This window comes from Microcaecilia unicolor, chromosome 4 (assembly GCF_901765095.1).
Source record: "Microcaecilia unicolor chromosome 4, aMicUni1.1, whole genome shotgun sequence".
In the NCBI taxonomy this organism is placed as follows: domain Eukaryota; kingdom Metazoa; phylum Chordata; class Amphibia; order Gymnophiona; family Siphonopidae; genus Microcaecilia; species Microcaecilia unicolor.
The window spans coordinates 233,442,342-233,459,879 of record NC_044034.1 but is presented as its reverse complement, the minus strand read 5'-3'; the positions used below and the strand labels follow the sequence as shown (position 1 = coordinate 233,459,879).

The 17,538-nt window shown below is 46.7% G+C and overlaps 1 protein-coding gene across 2 annotated transcripts in view; it reads right to left on the bottom strand.

The window, feature by feature from the left end:
- Positions 1–2,874: 2,874 nt before the first annotated feature.
- ERCC5 (ERCC excision repair 5, endonuclease) overlaps positions 2,875–17,538 on the bottom strand; it is a 141,425-nt gene continuing 126,761 nt past the window's right edge. For both annotated transcript variants that reach the window (XM_030201331.1, XM_030201332.1), the window contains 2 exons: positions 5,135–5,219; positions 2,875–3,647 (listed from right to left, as the gene is read on the bottom strand). In XM_030201331.1, the coding sequence (XP_030057191.1) occupies positions 3,066–3,647; positions 5,135–5,219 (667 nt within the window). In that variant the 3' untranslated portion in view covers positions 2,875–3,065. The remainder of the gene's footprint in view (positions 3,648–5,134; positions 5,220–17,538) is intronic.

The window sequence follows — 17,538 nt, the reverse complement described above, 5'->3', positions numbered from 1 at the left end:
GGTCGCCGCATCTCAAAAAAGATATAGTGAAATTAGAAAAGGTGCAGAGAAGGGCGACGAAAATGATAAAGGGGACGGGACGACTTCCCTATGAGGATAAGCTAAAGCGATTGGGTCTCTTGAGTTTGGAGAAAAGACAGCTGAGTGGAGATATGATAGAGGTGTATAAAATAATGAGTGGAGTGGAACGGGTAGAGGTGAAGTGTCTGTTTACACTTTCCAAAAATACTAGGACTAGGGGACATGCGATGAAGCTACACTCAATATGTAATTCAACTCTGGAATTTATTACCAGAAAATATACTGAAGGTGGTTAGCTTAACAGAGTTTAAATAAGGTTTGGACGGCTTCCTAAAGGAAAAGTCCATAGACCATTATTAAATATGGACTTGGGGAAAATATTTCTGGGATAAGCAGCATAAAATGTTTTGTACTTTTTTGGGGATCTTGACAGGTATTTGTGACCTGGATTGGCCACTGTTGGAAACAGGATGCTGGGCTTGATGGACCTTTGGTCTGTCCCAGTATGGCAATAATTATGTACTTATGACCATAAAGGCCTTAAGACAGTTTTTGCATGCTAGCCATCCTCGGATTAATGGTGGCGGCAGCCTGAGACTCAGAGTCCACAATGTTAAGGGCCTCCAATGCACTAGCAATCAAGGAATTTAACTCCTCCCTATGAAAGATCCTCACTGAGGTAGGATCATTGGGTTCATCCTGAAACAATTCCCCCTCCTCCATTCGAGGGGTGAAAAGACATCCCGATCAGGCGGCATCTGACTGGGAAGGGCCCAATGACCCCAGAGCCCCATCTTCTATTTTTTCTGCGCTGGGTGCATGAGCACAGGCTGGACTGCTGTACTCAAACCCCCTGCAGACCCTCCTCCAGGGGGGCCAACGTTGCTGGCAGGGCCACCAAGGGGTGGGATGGGACAAAATTTCCCAGGCCAGGGCATCCAAGGGCGTCAGGGTCTCTCTCTCTCCTACTCCTGACAGGACCCGGGTGATCGCACCCTGAGAGGTGCAAGAGAGAGAGAAAACTCCAGCGCCGGGCCCCCACTGGAGGCTAGGGAGGACCCGGAGGATCAGGCACTGCAGGTCCTCCTCCAGCACTGCTCTTCATTTAATGTTTTAATGTATTCTTTTGGAATAGGATTAGAAAGCAGGATTTCACATTTTATATACGCCAATGACATCAATATATTGCTTCCAATGTATCTTATGCTCAAACACACAAGACCAATGATACAGAAATGCATCTCTTTAATAGAGATATGGATGGCTAATCATTCTTTAAAACTAAATAAGGATAAAACTAAATTTTTATTAGTGGGGGTAAATGGAAATTTGAATTGCAACTATTCCTTTATTCTAGAAAATGTAGTTTATAATCTTGAGTCAACACTGAAAATATTGTGAATAACAACTGACAAGTTATCAATGGAACCTGAAATGAATTTATTGATTAAAAAAATCTTTTCTAATTCTACGGAAGCTAAAGAGAAGCTGAAAATACATACAATTAGAGTAATTTAAAGATTAATAGTACAGGTCTTATTATTACCCCAGCTGACTATTGTAACATCGTCTACCGGGGTAGTTCAAAGACTTTACAGAAAAGATTACAAACAATGCAAAATACTTCCATTCAATGAATCTATTCCCTAAGTACATGATTGACTATCTTCTTTATAGGTCCAGCTACACTGGCTGTCAATAAAGACCGAGGGCCCTTTTACTAAGGCGTGCTGAAAAATGGCCTGTGCTGGTGTAGGCACATGTATTGGATGTGTGCTGGTCCATTTTTCAGCGACGTGTGGCAAAAAACAAATTGGTGCGCGTCCATTTTGAGCCTGAGACCTTACTGCCATCCATTGACTCAGCGGTTAAGGTCTCACGCATTAACCGGGTGTTACTCGTCAGCAAGCATACACTGCTGATTACTGCCTGGTTAGCGCTGCATGGTAGAAAATAAAAAATATTTTGCGACACACGTAAAAAATGGAATTACCACCCGGGGCACGTGGTAGCCGGGTGGTAGTTCCAAATTGACGCGTGCTAGACGCATGTAGGCAAAGGGCCCCTAAGGTTCTGTACAAGTTTTATTTATGATATTCAAAATCATAAATGGAAATGCGCCTTACTATATGTATAAGTTTTCTCTGCTTGTGACAGACGTTTAACATGCAATCATCTAATGCTGCAATTCCCAAGCCCTAGAGGTATTAAGTTTAAAAGATCTTTTGTTTCTTATTTTCCCTATCAAACAGCAAAAGCATGGAATACACTACCTATTAAGTTATGATCTCAATCTAATTATGAGGATTTTTAGAAAATCCATAAAAACTTTGTTTTGTAGGTATGTTTTTGTCTAATTAATGGCTGTAATTCCTGGGTAATAACCTAGTTTTCTTTTTTGTAAATCACTTTGAACCAGTGGCGTAGCCAAGGGTGGGCCCAGGTGGGCCCAGGCCCACCCACCTTGGGCTCAGGCCCACCCAGTAGCAGCACACCTATAATGTGGCTGGCAGGGATTCTTCCCAAGTCCCACCAGCCGAAAACTCCCAACAAATGTCCCTCCTGCATACCTTGTAAATAGCAGATCTTTGTCTGAAGCAAGCAGTGACTGATACATGCTGTGGGGCCAACATGAGCAGTGTGTATTAGTTGCTGCTCGCTGCCAGTGAAAATCTGCTATTTAAAAGGTATGCGGGGGGGGGGGGGGGGGGGATGTTTGAGAGACCATATGGTATGCAGACAAGAGAGGGAAAGACCAAATCACTTGTGGGACAAGGCAGAGTTCTTCTGCCCACCCATCTTGGGCCCAGGCCCACCCAAAATTGGGTGTCTGGCTACGCCCCTGCTTTGAACTATATGGTATTAGTGGAATATAAGAGATGCAATGTAATGTAATGTTTCAAGTTTTCAAGTAAAGGTGAGTCAAATGGGCAAAAGCTACCATTCGTTTAAGTGTTTGTACAAAAACTTCATTAGCACAGAAAATTATGACATTCTAATGTAAAAAATAACAGAAATGCCATCAAATGAAACTGTACACTAAATCATTGCTTCTTCCTTCCTCTCATACACTTAGGTTTTCCCTTTTTGTGCCCAAAAACTGATCTGGCAGTGACCAAGACTGTTTTCTCTTCCTCTTCCTCTTCTTCAGTGGAACTACTGATCATACTACTTCCCTGCCAGGTTTTCAGTCCTGCAGAATCTTTTTCTCCTGTTACTGTGATCTGATGCTCCTGGGAAGTACTGGCACTTGTGCTCATGTCCATAGCTTTTCTTTGGAAGTTCCTCACAGAAAATCCTTCAGACAACTGCGGAACACTGAGGTAAGCTCCACTTTCACAGCTTGCATTTCCATGTCTGATGTTTGAAAATCTTTTCCTTTTTTCAATGTGTCTGTTGTCTCCCTGAGGTTTATTCAATGAGAGCTGCAGTGGTCTTTTATCCTTTCTTTTCCTACTCAATCTAGCTTCCTTCTCCAGAACAGAAGTAGCATCCTGTTTTTCTTCTGCTTCCTCTTCTCTCTCTTTCCTCAGCATACAGGTTACAGCCCGTCGAAGCCTTTGGCTCTTAATAGCCTGTTTTTCATGCTGTTCCAGTCTGAATAATGAATCAATCCGAAGCTGGGACTAAAAAATAAAGAGAACGTCAAAATTGGTTACAACACTACAAACCCCATTTCGTGTCTATAATAAAACGCTTAGAATAACTGGCCCTATGGGCCTTATTATAATATAAGACTTAAAACATAAGAAAAATGATACAAGGCATGATGATATCTAAGACCCACTGATCTGATGTAATCTTGGCCAATTCTGTGGTGGAGTAGACTGGAACCTCATCATTATGAATTGCAGGAGGCAGGAACAGATCTGGAAGACTACTGGGAATTTCTTTTGTCACTATGAAAAGGCTGCTTCAGCTGATACCTATATCTCTGATAGGCAGGAGATCAGCCAGGTCTGTAAAACCTTTGGGCTCATTTTCGCTTGGAAGAATCTTCCTCAACCCCTACGCCAAGCCCCCTCCCTACCCATCTTCAAATCTCTGCTTAAAACTCACCTCTTCAATGCTGCTTTCGGCACCTAACCTTTCGTGAAATATAGTATGCCCTATCAGACGGACTCTACACTTGTCTTTAGATTGTTTAGATTGTCATTAGATTGTACACCTGTCTTTTAGATTGTAAGCTCCTTGAGCAGGGACTGTCCTTCCATGTTAAATTGTACAGCGCTGCGTAACCCTAGTAGCACTTTAGAAATGTTAAGCAGTAGTAGTAGTATCTGGCGGGACTCCTGTTTGATCAACCAGGTCCTCTCTTTTGAAGTATTATAGCACAAATATCAGTTAAGCCCCACTCAGTACCTCCAGTTAAAACATGCTATGACCATGTGGGCATGGAATGCAAGCCTTAAAGAAAAAGACTCAAGTTTAATGATGTGCTGCCGAAAGGATCAAAGTGCAGGTCATGTGGCCTACCATTTGTATTAACTTGTGTGTTGCCAATTTTCCAACCTTTGCAGAGGTTATTGTGTCAGGAGCTATCTGTGGAGCTGACAGATAACCACTGGAAAGGTTTTGGTCAAAGCTCAATGTGTCTCTGGCCTCTGCTGCACTTCTGCAATCCGTGTACTTTATCATGCAAAAGGTCATAGGGATCCTGGTGAAGACACGGAGTCAATGCTGAAATCTCCAATAGATGCCATTTTTGTCAAATGCCTATCAGCACCTTTTTTGCATGTTTTTCATTTGTCACATATTTATGGATTTTTGGCAACAGACTTATTAATTTGGGAGTGAAATACAAGACCTCTGCTGCAGTTATTTTTTTCAGGTACCAATGTTTTCCAGAAAAAATTAGACATATTGATCCACTTCCATTCTTGAAGGATTTCTGTTTGATAACTGATCATTGGGGTGTGGCATGAATTTGAAGCCATACCGTCACTTTTTGCACGTGTTTAGCTGTTGGTTGTGTTGATGTAAGGTGATGGGGGGGGGGGGGGGGGATGACTTAGTTTCTGTCCTTTGTAAGTTGTTTAAAAACTAATACAATAAAAAGAAGTAAATCTAGTTTTCAAATTAAAAATGATGAATCGTTAGATAAAATAATTACCTGATATGCATTCAGTTGTCTTAGAACAGGTAATAATACTTCATCAGTTTTTGATTGGTACCAGCCAAAACGACTCTCACAGAATATGCTTTGCAGTTAAGAATTATAAAATAGAAACTCTTAAAAAATGTTTAGACAAGCGTTATAGTGATGATTTCAAGATCTACACATACGTGTTTCCATACTTCTGGAAGTAATTACAATTAGGTATATTTATACTAGGATGATGTGTGGCTTTTATACAAGTAATACCCTTGGTGTATTGTGATGTTAATAGGTAATGGTTAATTGCCTCTGACTGCAAGGTGTGAACTATAAAAACAAATCAGAACTGTGTCAGAAAATACCAAAATAGAGCATTCATTACAAAAATTGCTTCAAAAATAATAATACAAAACGGTGGATGATATGAGCCCTGAGGTTTATATACTCTGAAAGATGAAATGTATTTGCATGGCCCTTAAAAACAAACCCTGACATCACACAGAAAACTCTTAAATGAGAGTATATAATTAGCATCATACACCATCATGAAACATTTTCAGCTTTACGATTTTCTTCAGAACTGCTCTTTGCTTTGCATCTACCCTTTGCATTCCATTCCTCTTCATTTGAGTCATGTTCTTAAAACAAAGGAGTCATATTACTAAAAAGGTGGTTTGATTTATGAATGGAATTACACATTCTGTGATTAAGCAGAACAAAGTATGAGGAGGAATCCTAGTTGATTAAACTTTTGGCCATGCCCCTGTTGCTAAATCTGATATAGCAACAATTCCACTACAAGTTCTAAAGGAAAACGTTTCCTATTGACATTTAAAAAGTTAAAAAAACAACAACCCTCTGCAACATATTAAAGGCTGCAAAAATCTGACTGGTACAGTATAAAGGTTAACAGCTTTTGTGCATGAAACAAGACCAATTGAGGTGATCATATCTGATTTTTATTATTACTTTCAGTTGTATAACACTATCAGATAGAGACACATCTGTTAAGACAGTCCTTGGTTCTTGAAAGTTACAATCTAACAACACAGATGATAAACTATACATGGGACAGGGCTTTTAACTCTAAGTGGTAGGGCTAATTATATGGAAAGAGGCCTAAACAGAGTCTCTCTGGGCAGAGTTTTTGGTGATGGAATGGAGGCCATGTCTGGATTGTGGAGGATTAAATTTTAAAAGTTACCACATTTAGGGAGGAAGTTATCAAGCTGTGTTAGGGCCATAACTGCATTATTTGCAACTTAACTTAAATTAAAAGGTTCTAAAGCTGGGTGCAGTGCCCTATTACAATGCTTAATAAATCACCCTGTGTTACATAGTAATGAGATGCAAAACATGCAAAAGAGCTCATTACTATACCTTGCCTTGCAATGTGCACCAGGTGCACACCGCAAGCCATGACACAGCCTATAAAATAACCCCAGCCGAAGGCTGGAGATATTTTATTCCCCAGGAGCATTGGGCTGTCAAGCTGTAACCCGATGCTTTCAGGCCATCTCTTAAAAGGGTCAGCAACTTGAAAAAAACTTTAAAAAATTTTCTAGCAGCATCCCACAGTGCATGTGCTGGTATCTTCCCACCTGACACGTGAGCTTGGGTTCCTCAATCACTGCAAAAAGCTAAAGAATTGATCTCCAAGGGGAGGTGGGAGGGTATGCAAGAGTATTTGGCCTGCTGTCATTGCAGAAGTCCTGCTACAGGTAAGTAACTTTGCTTTCTTTGAGGACAAACAGGCCATTGTATTCATATATATGGCAATCCCTAGCTACAAGGCTCACTGAAAACAACACTGCTAGGACAACAGGGACTCGAAACGCTGAGGCCTGTACTCAACCAATCTGAAACAATTTGTGTACTAGTTGTGTAGGGGCAGCCTGGAACAAAACACAATTAGGGGTGTTGTGTTGGATTCTAGACACCAAACAAATTCTGAAGGATTGTCTGACTGAACCAGCTGTCATGTCGGGTATCCTGCTCAAAGCAGTAGTGAGCTGTGAATGTGTGGACCGAAGACCAAGTTGCAGCTTTGCAAATCTCTTCAATGGAGGCTGATCTGAAGTGGGCTACCAATGTAGCCATGGATCTGACATTATGAGTCATGACTTGACCCTCAAGGGTCAGCCCAGCCTGGGCATAATTAAAGGAGAGGCAATCTGCTAGCCAATTGGAAATAGTGTGTTTGCTGATCCTGTTTTGGTCAAAAGAAATAAAAAGCTGGGTGGACTGTTTATGGGCTTTAATCATAAGCACCGCCACGCTGGGAAAAGACCCAAGGTCCATCAAGCCCAGCACTCCATCTCTGACAGCGGCCAATCCAGGTCCCAAGAACCTGGCAAAAACCCAATCCACTTACATAGAAGGCAAAGGCTCACTTGCAGTCCAAAGTATGCAGTACACTCTCGCCAGGATAGGCATGAGGTTTTGGGGGAAATGTTGGCAGAACGATTGACTGATTAAGATGGAACTCTGACATTACTTGAGGAAGGAACTTAGGGTGCGTGCAGAGAACTACTCTATTGTGATGAAACTTAGGGTAAGGTGGATCAGCAACTAGGGCTTGAAGCTCACTTACTCTGCGAGTTGAAGTGACCACCACCAGAAAGACAACTTTCCAGATCAAATACTTCAGGTGACAGGAATCAAGTGGCTTAAAAGGAGTGTTCAACAGTTTGGTAAGGACAACGTGGAGATCCCATGACACAGCTGTGACTGGGGGCTGTCGGTAGCAAACCTCTCTCATGAATCAAACAACCAGAGGCTGTACAGCGAAGGGTTTACCTCCCACATGGTGACGGTAAACAATAATCACACTGAGATGAACCTTTACATATTTGGTTTCCAAACTAGATTCCGAGAGGTGAAGGAGGTATTCAAGCAGTTTTTGTACAGGACAATTGAGGGGATCTAAGACCTCGCCCTCACACCAGACAGCAAACTTCCTCCACTTAAAAGAATAACATCTTGTAGTGGAGTCTTTTCTGGAAGCCAGCAAGATGTGGGAGACACCTTCCGGCAAGCCCAAGGTTTCAAATTCTATGCTTTCCACATCCAAGCCATGAGGGCCAGGGATTGGAGGTTGGGATTCAGAAGAGATCCTTTGTTCTGCGTGATGAGAGTCAGAAAACAGTCCAATCTCCAAGAATAGGGAACCATATCTGCCTTGGCCAGTAGGGTGCGATTAGAATCATCCTACTTGAGTTTCAGCAAAGTCTTATGAGGGGTATTGGAAGATACGAAAGCATGAGACTTTCCCTCCCAATGTGGAAGAAAGGTATCTGACACTAGTCTTCCATGTGATCTGAGTTGGAGCAGAACTGAGGAAATTTGCTGTTAAGTGGCAAAAAGATCCACTGAAGGGGTGCCCCACGCTCAGAAGATCTTGTGGGCTACGCCCATATTGAGAGACCACTCCTGTGGTTGCAAAACCCTGCTTAGTCTGTCTGCCAGGCAGTTTTCCTTTCCTGGTAAGTATATGGCTCAGAGGTCCATCCCATGAAGAAGGGCCCACTGCCACATCCCCAGTGCCTCCTGACACAAGGGGTAGGATCCCGTACCACCTTGCTTGTTCACATAAACATTGCAACCTGGTTGTCCATTTCGATGAGAATAATTTGGCTGTGTAGCTGACCTCTGAAAGACTTTACTGCATTCCAAATGGCCCAAAGCTCGAGGATATTGATATGAAGGTCTGTTTTCTGAGCAGATCAAATCCTTTGGGTGAGAAGTCCATCGACATGAGCTACCCAGCCCAGGTTGGATGCATCCATTGTTAGCACCTTCTGAGGAGGTGGAATTTGGAATGGTAGTCCCACATTCAAATTTGGCAAACTATCCACAGAGAAGAATATGAGCCAACCCTGGAGGAATCTGGATGACATCCACTAAGTTCCCAGCTGCCTGAGACCATTGGGAAGCTAGGGTTCACTGGGCTTCTCTGAAGTCAAGATGTGCCATGAGAGTGGCATGCATTATAGAAGCCATGTGGCTCATAAATTTCAACATCTGCCAAGCTGTGACCTGCTTGCTGGTACGGATCTGTGAGGAAAGCATTGATAAGGGGTCCACCTTGGCTTGGGGAAGAAAGTCCTGAGCCTGCAAAGTATCTAGCAGTGCTCCTATGTACTTCAATCACTGGACTGGGAGCAGGTGGGACTTTGGGTAGTTTATAACAAACCCTAGTAACTCTAACATCTGACTAGTTAAGCACATGGACTCAAACACCCCTTCCTGTGATGTGCTCTTGACCAACCTATCATCCTCATATGCATACATTTCTAGCTTGTGTAGATACGCTGTTGCTACTGCTAGATATTTGGTGAATACCCTGGGAGCTGTCATGAGGCTAAATGGCAGGATGTGGAACTGGTAGTGGTGTTTCCTTATGCAAAATCTGAGGTATTTCCTGTGACTGGGAATGATCAAACTGTGGGTGTAGGTGTTCCTTAGATCCAGAGAGCATAGCCAGTTGTTTGCCTGAATCATGGGCAGAAGGGTGCCCAGGGAAACCATTCTGAACTTTTCTTTGACTAGGAATTTGTTCAGGGCCCTTCGGTCTAGTATGGAATGATATCCCCTCAATTTTTTGAGCACAAGAATGTATCTGGAATAGAATCCCTTCACTTCTTCCCTTGGTGGCATAGGCTCGACCACATTGGCCTGGAGAAGGCTGGAGATTTCCTTTACATGTATCTGTTTGTGCTGAGAGCTGAGTGACAATGTTCTTGCTGGGCATTTTGGTGGTTTTTGCCACCAATGAAGGGAGTAACTGAAATGGACTATTTGAAGAGCCCAGCAGTCAGAGGTTACAAAGGGCCACCTGTGATTTGGACTGCTGGTATGCAGTACATTCATGTAAATACAGGTTTATTCCATTGCGGATTAGACATTTTAAGTTAATTATATGCACCCTTACAGACAGTTTAATTAACACAGTGTTTGATATTTTTGGTTGGATTAAATTCTGTTTTGTGGAGTCTCAACAAATTCTCCTGATGAAGGTTGTCCAGCCGAAACACAGCCTGTGTTGAGTTTCTCTGTCTGGGACTTTATCGACATGCTCTTTACCCATTAAAGGAACTTTTTTTGCAACATTTGGTCATCTTGACATTTGTCATCTTCCACTCTTGGTTTGGTTTGCTGCGGCATCTGCACCAGCATTCACAAAGGCAGGGAAGTAGGTAAGGTGCCAGCCTGAGAAAGCGTTGGTGTCGAAACAGAAGTGGTGACCTAGCTGCTTTGAGGCTCATGCACCGGCACCTCTTCCAAAGAGAGGGAGTGCTCCTCTCGGTGTCGGCGCTTTTTGGGTATCAGCAATGCAAATGCCCTGGTGCTCCCAGCACCGTGTATTGAAGAGGACCGATGCTTGTGCTTCTTGGGTTTCCCCGATGCCCAGCATCGTGGTCCCTCAGTGCCGATGAGGACCATGTTGGGGCCAACTCTCAGTGCCTGATGTTGAGACAAGGGAGACCATCTCAATGCCAGGCCACTCCCAGTGGATGTAAAAGCAGTCATAGCCATTAAGGTTGATGCTTCCAGTGCCGATGTCAATGCACTGGTCTTAAAGGATCCAAAAAGATTTTCCTGTTGGGACAGCCATGCCCTCTGTGTCCTCAGCTGCATTTTTATAACTGAGTGAACAAGAGTTCAGGGCTCATGGCTAGGCCCAAGGCACCCAATACACCATGATTACGGGTCTGTTATCAAAATCACCCGATTACATTGGACTCTCCCCTTGAAGCCACTGGGGGTCTTCTGAGACATTGAAAAAAGAATTGTGGCCAAATTAAACTCCTCAATTTTGAATCAAAAAAGGGGTAGAGGCCAAACTGAGGTCGATGCTCTGGCCTAAAGTGGGTTTAGCAGGTCACAGAAATGAAAGGAAACTTGAAGTACCGAAAAACTAAAAACAATAAATGGAATTTGTGAAGAAAGGAACTAAGCACAAAATACAGAAAAAGAAGTTAACAAAAATAAAAAGAGCCGCATTGGAAGGCACTGCAAATTCTAGAAACAATACACGCATTGAGAACACTATGACGCGTCTTCCCAGCTCTGTAGAAAAATGAAGACTGAGGGACGCAAGCTCATGAGTCAGTTGGGAAGGCACCAGAGCATGCACGGTGGGACACTGCTAGACGTTTCTACAACTCGCTAGTCAGCGTCTACACTGGGCTCCGTCGGATGATGTCACCCAGATGTAAGAATACAATGGCTTGCTTCTACCTAGATGCCCTATGCAAAATTAAGTTTGATATCTCATAACTGAAAAAAGTTCTATTCAATTACCCCCAATACATAAAACGGTGATGGCTACTGGGAAAGCAACCATACCATCAGATTTATAGCAACTTAAAAAAAATATAGGCTTTCACTTAGAACTGCTCTACTCAAAGCGTAGATATTGGGTTGATATACTATAAATACTTGACTATAAGTAGAGAAATTTTGACTAAATCCCATCAATAAACAAGTCATTTTATCTATGGGTTATTCTTATCAGTACCATAGTACTCTTGCTATTGCTATGGTAGACAAACTCTGGCTGTCCTGAAGCTGCTTGAGAGGATACAGTCAGTGCTATATATGTCCCTGGTGTGGAAAGAACTCTTAATTCAGGGTGAGCTAGTACAGTGTTTAAATTAACGACAAGAAGCTTGGAGGAGATGTGCAAGTGAGATTGGGAAGTCATAAAAATAAATAGTAGACTTCAGGGAAGGTGCGTGAGTTTCCCTCGACTCTCACTGTGACCCAGGCTCCGATGCAGATGACCCTCGAAAGATTCGGAATCATAGCCGGACCCGTACAGGCGTCTTCTCCCTTTGTTGGAACTGACGCTTTGGCATCAGTAAGCAGTGTAGACAGGGCGTCTCTAAGCCCTGTTCTGCGAGCGGCACCACCACAACCAGAAAGTAATGCAGCTATAGTTGGTCCTGACCCCGGCCATGAATGTAGGAGTGCACCACTGAACCTGGGACACAAGTGGACCATCAGGACAAGCTCCAGCTCTGTGGACAATATAGATGGACTTTGTTTTCTGCAGATTACTTCTGCTTCTGCCTTTTTGGCCTGCTCTATGCTTGATAAGTGAACTCTTGCTGTGCCTTAACCACAAACTGTCAGCTATTGCTGTTTTTGTGCCTTTCTGTATGAGACAGGATGCAGGTGCATTAGATAAACTGCTTGTAACAGTTAGATACCAAGGCTTGCACGCAGACAATCAGCCTGCAAGTAGAAGCAACATGAATAGAATAGCCTTGGGGGTTGTTGCCAACCCCCACCCTGCATCTCTGAGCCTAACGAACCTTATCTCCTCAGCCATAAAGAAGCATTGTGCTATGTGAGTGTGCAGAGAAGAATGTTAGGTTTCGTTTCTCTGGCCAGTACCGTTTCAGTATTATGACGTGTGTATGTACTGTGAACTACAAATGTATGCTGTAAGAACTACTCAGGTTTACTGCGCATGTCAAGTGTGATGTATAAGGTGCCTAATGCGCAGGCCCAGCAGGGGAGTATAAATGTGAGTGTCAGATGATTTCTGACACACAGTATTCTGAGATTGTACTCGGTGCTGTGTGTATTGCTGGCAATAAAAGCTGCTTTGTTTTGGAACCAATTTGCCTTTCGTCTCCTGATTCCAGACCTGTTACATTGGCGACCCAGATGGGACAGAAGTAGAAAGGGAAATCGGATTATATTCTTTCCCCTCCCCACTGCAGGCGGATCGGGTCACCGACTCCCCCAGCCGGGAAGGTGGTTAGTGGCCACCGCTGATTTCAGCGTCCACCTCACGGCGGGAGGGCCGATCGAGGCCGACCGGCTGAAAGTGGGACTGTGTGGTTCCGAAAAAGCAGCTTTTCATTTTTTTCCCCTTTTCTCTCCGGAGAGACGCGTACGACGGCGCGGCCTGCAGCGACGACGGACAGGCGAGTATACTCAACGTAGTGACCGGCTCGGTAAAGGGCCGAAGAAGAGGATTGATCACCCTCTTAGCCAGTGACTAATACGGACTAGGTACCGGAACCTCACTAGGCTTGGGCGAAGAAACCGTACGGGAGGGTTTCTTGTGGCGTATGAAAGTTGTGTGATTGGGCTTGCATTTCCAGGCTGGGCGACCACGTCCTGGTCAGGCCGGGTGTTGACCCTTTTGTGTCCGGTGGAACGAGACCCCTTACTCCTCCACCATCCCTCTCCCCTTCGTCTGTCTCCTATCCTTTGGCACTCAGGTTAGGATGGGCGGGGGTGGTTCCACACCGTTAGACTTAATGACGGAACACTTTAGTGAGGTGTTCGACCAAGATAAATGCAGTCTGGCCGGGATGATACAGCGATGTCAATTCATGTGGCCCGGCTTAGGGATTGCTGAATGGCCCCCAGAAGGGTCATTTGAGTATGAAAAGGTGGCGGCGGTCATGAATATTGTCATAGTTGGGGGGAACCCAGGCTGTCCCGAGGACATTCCATATATAGAAGCATGGTTGGATGTAGTCCGGGATCCGCCAGTTTGGGCCCAACGTAAGGTAGAAAAGGCCGCCCTCATGGTGGTAAACCAAAGAAGGGGACGACAAACCAGACTCACAACTAAACTCAAGGCCCTGCAGACCCCTGCCTTCGCTCTCCAAACCCCGGCAACCGTTGCCGTCCCGAAGGCCGCAGGGACCGCCCCCATAAGGCCGACCGCCCCAGAGGCCACGCCCCGTACTACCACCACTAGAGCCAGGACCACGCCCAGCACTACCAATACCCTTAGCAGAACGAAACCCCTGAAGGAGAAAGGGAAAGCTCAGGGCCCGCCCGAGAAGATGCCTCCGAAGTCCCCAAATGCCCCGATACTTGCTACGACGGAGGCCTACGAGGATGAGGCCGCGCCCCCTCCCTACGCCCCCATATATCCCGACCTTGCGGACTTGGCGGAGGGCCAGGATGACGCCGAGGCCTCCGAGTCCGAGTCGGACACTGAAGACGAGACAACAGGTGGGGGCCCTGCGACCTCCAGGAAGAGTCAAAGGGTAGTAAAGCCAATTACTCGATTTCCCCAATCGAGTCCACTACGCACCCTTCCCCCCGACCGGAGAGTGAAAGTAACCGACCTATATCCGGTCCGGCAGTCTACGACCTATACCCCTAACCCGGCGGCAGGAGGCGAGCCCATCCAGTCGACCGTCTACAGCCACGTTCCCTTTTCCAGTGCCGACCTGTATAACTGGAAACTGCATGGGCCTTCGTATGACCAAAAACCCGAACAACTGATAGAACTAGTGGAAGGCATCATCTACAGTTATAATCCCACATGGGGTGACCTCAGGCAATTAAGCGCCCACATTCTGACCTCGGAAGAACGCCGTCTCCTGCAACAGAATATGGAACAGGCCGTCCGGGACACTAATCCGGCCCATCAGAACTTGCAGAACCTCCTTAATACGGAAGTGCCCACCGCGCCCCCTGAATGGGACTACCGAACCGAAGAAGGCCAAGCCGTCATCCGCCGCTATCAGCAGGCATATCTGGCAGCCCTAAAAAAGGGAAAACAGAAGATCACTAATATGGGAAAAATCCACAATGTCGTCCAGCAAAAAAACGAAAGCCCAGGAGACTTTCTTGAACGCCTTATGGACGCGTTTAGAAGACACAGCCCGATAAATCCCGAGGACCCCAAAAACGCCCCCACAGTGGTCCTGAGCTTTGTTAGTCAGTCTGCCCCAGACATAAGAAGAAAACTCCAGAGAACTGAAGGATTTGAAGGGATGAGCATTAGCCAACTGAAAGCCATAGCTGATCGCGTATTCGGATACCGCGACCAAGAAGAGAAGGCCGAAGCCCGGAAGGAGTCGACCAGACGGATGCGTGAGAATGCAGATGTGCTGGCCACGGTACTGGAAGAACGCCTAGGGTCCAGGCCGCGTGGAAGAGGCAGAGGCCGAAGGGGACGCGGGGCACGATCCCCTCTAGGACGCGATCAGTGCGCAAATTGCCGAAAGGAAGGGCACTGGTGGGCGGACTGCCCGGAGAAGCCACGAGACCAGAAAAAAGAAGAGGACCACCATCATGACGACCACCCGCGAGGCCCCAGGCAAGGACAACCCTGGGGGCTCACCCGGGACCAACGAGGAAGGGGCCGAGGTTGGGGGCGACCTGAAAACCAAGAATGGCAGATGGCCCTTGACGCGGCCCGGGACCACTCGGCATGAAGGGACCGGGAGGGCAGAGTCCCCACTGACCCTCTGGTGGAAATCCGAGTGGGGGCGCAATTGATGAAGGCCCTCCTAGATACTGGGGCCCAACGGTCTGTTATCACCACTGCCATCGCCCCGGCCACGAAAGAGACCATACCAATCGTAGGGGCGTCTGGGAAATCACTCACGGCTCCCCTCCTCAAAGAACGCCAGGTCCAGATCGGGGGAACAGTAGTGTCCCACCAGTTCATCCACATTCCCGAGTGCCCAGTTCCCCTTATTGGCCGCGACCTACTGTGCAAACTCCAAGCCACCCTGAAGTTTAAATCCACGGGCGAAGTGGAAGCTCGATTTGAGGACCAACCGGTGACGCTCATCTGCCCGGTGCGGGAGGAATGGCGGCTGCACGCTGCCCTGGTCGCAGGCCCTGAGGACGGTCGCTACGGCCAGGACACCCCCTTTGCACGACAGAGGAGAGACTTAATGGCGGGGATACCCGACGTATGGGCAGAAACAAACCCCGGTGGACTGGCCGTTAATGCCATCCCCATTTGGATTGAACTCAAGTCAAATGCTCAAGTCGTCAACCAAGGACAATATCACATCCCCTATGCGGCCAGGCATAGTATGCAAACTCACCTACAGAAACTCCTTCAACAAGGAGTCCTAAAACCGGTCAGGTCTGCTTGGAATACCCCGCTCCTACCCGTGAAGAAACCAGGAACATCCGAATACAGGCCCGTCCAAGACTTAAGGAAGGTCAATAACCAGGTAGCCGACATAGTTGCACTCGTGCCAAACCCTTACTCCATCTTAGCCCAAGTACCAGCCCAGAGCAAGTGGTGCAGCGTCATTGATCTGAAGGACGCCTTCTTCTCCATCCCCCTTGCTGCCGACAGCCAGAAGTTGTTTGCCTTCACGTGGGAAGACTTACAGACGGGAAATAAGCAGCAATTTACCTGGACCCGACTTCCACAGGGATTCAAGAACTCGCCTACCCTCTTTGGTGACCAACTTGCCCAGGACCTGAAAACGTACCAGGACGAGTACGGGCCGGTCGTCCAATACGTGGATGATCTGTTGGTGGCCCGTGAAACGTACGCGGACTGTGCAGAAGCTACCCTCTACCTCTTGAAAACCCTGGAAGCCCAGGGGTACCGAGCCAGTCGCAAAAAGGCCCAGATATGCGAGATCGAAGTCGAGTATCTGGGGTTTCGCCTCCGAGAAGGAACCCGAAGACTCGGTACCCCCCGAACCCAAGCCATTCGCAACCAACCCACCCCTGCAAATAAGAAGGAACTACGGGCACTCCTCGGAGCCGCTGGATACTGCCGGATCTGGGTCATCAACTTCGCTGTCCTGACCCAAGACTTGTACGCCAAACTGAAAGGACCTGAACTCGAGGGCCAGAATCTCCAATGGGAGAAACACGAGCTGAAAGCCCTTCAGGACCTCAAGGAGGCCCTTGTAACCCCACCAGCGCTCGGACTGCCAGACGTGACTAAGCCGTTCCACTTGTTCGTCGACGAAAAGAAGGGATTGGCACTCGGAGTCCTCACCCAACTGGTCGGCACCTGGCAACGCCCTGTAGCATACCTCTCCAAAGGAATGGACAACGTGGCACGAGGATGGCCGGGCTGTCTCCGAAGCATTGCGGCGGCCTGTCTGCTGATACACGAGGCCAATAAGCTCACCTTTGGCCAAACCCTCTTTGTAACTACGCCCCACACCATCCGCGGCCTACTCGAGAGCCACGGACCTAGATGGATGACCAACTCCCGATTGGTCAAGTACCAAGCCCTCCTATGCGAGAATCCGGAGGTGCAGATCTTGGACACCACCAACCTCAATCCTGCCACCCTCCTTCCGGCCCCTGAACCGCCACTCCACGACTGTGAGGAGGTAATGGCCACTGTGCACTCGAGCAGACCTGACCTCAAGGACCAACCCTGGCAAGGGGGCATCACCCTGTTCACCGATGGGAGCAGCCAAGTAATAGAGGGAATTCGAAGAGCTGGCTATGCTGTTGTGTCTGAGGACCATGTGATCGAGGCTATGGCCCTGCCGCCCGGAACGTCAGCCCAGAAAGCGGAGCTAATCGCCCTCACCATAGCCCTCCTGTGGGCTGAAGGAAAGGTTGTTAACATCTACACCGACTCCAAATACGCTTTCCTCACCCTCCAAGTGCACGGAGCCTTGTACAAGGAGAGGGGATTTCTGACAGCTGAG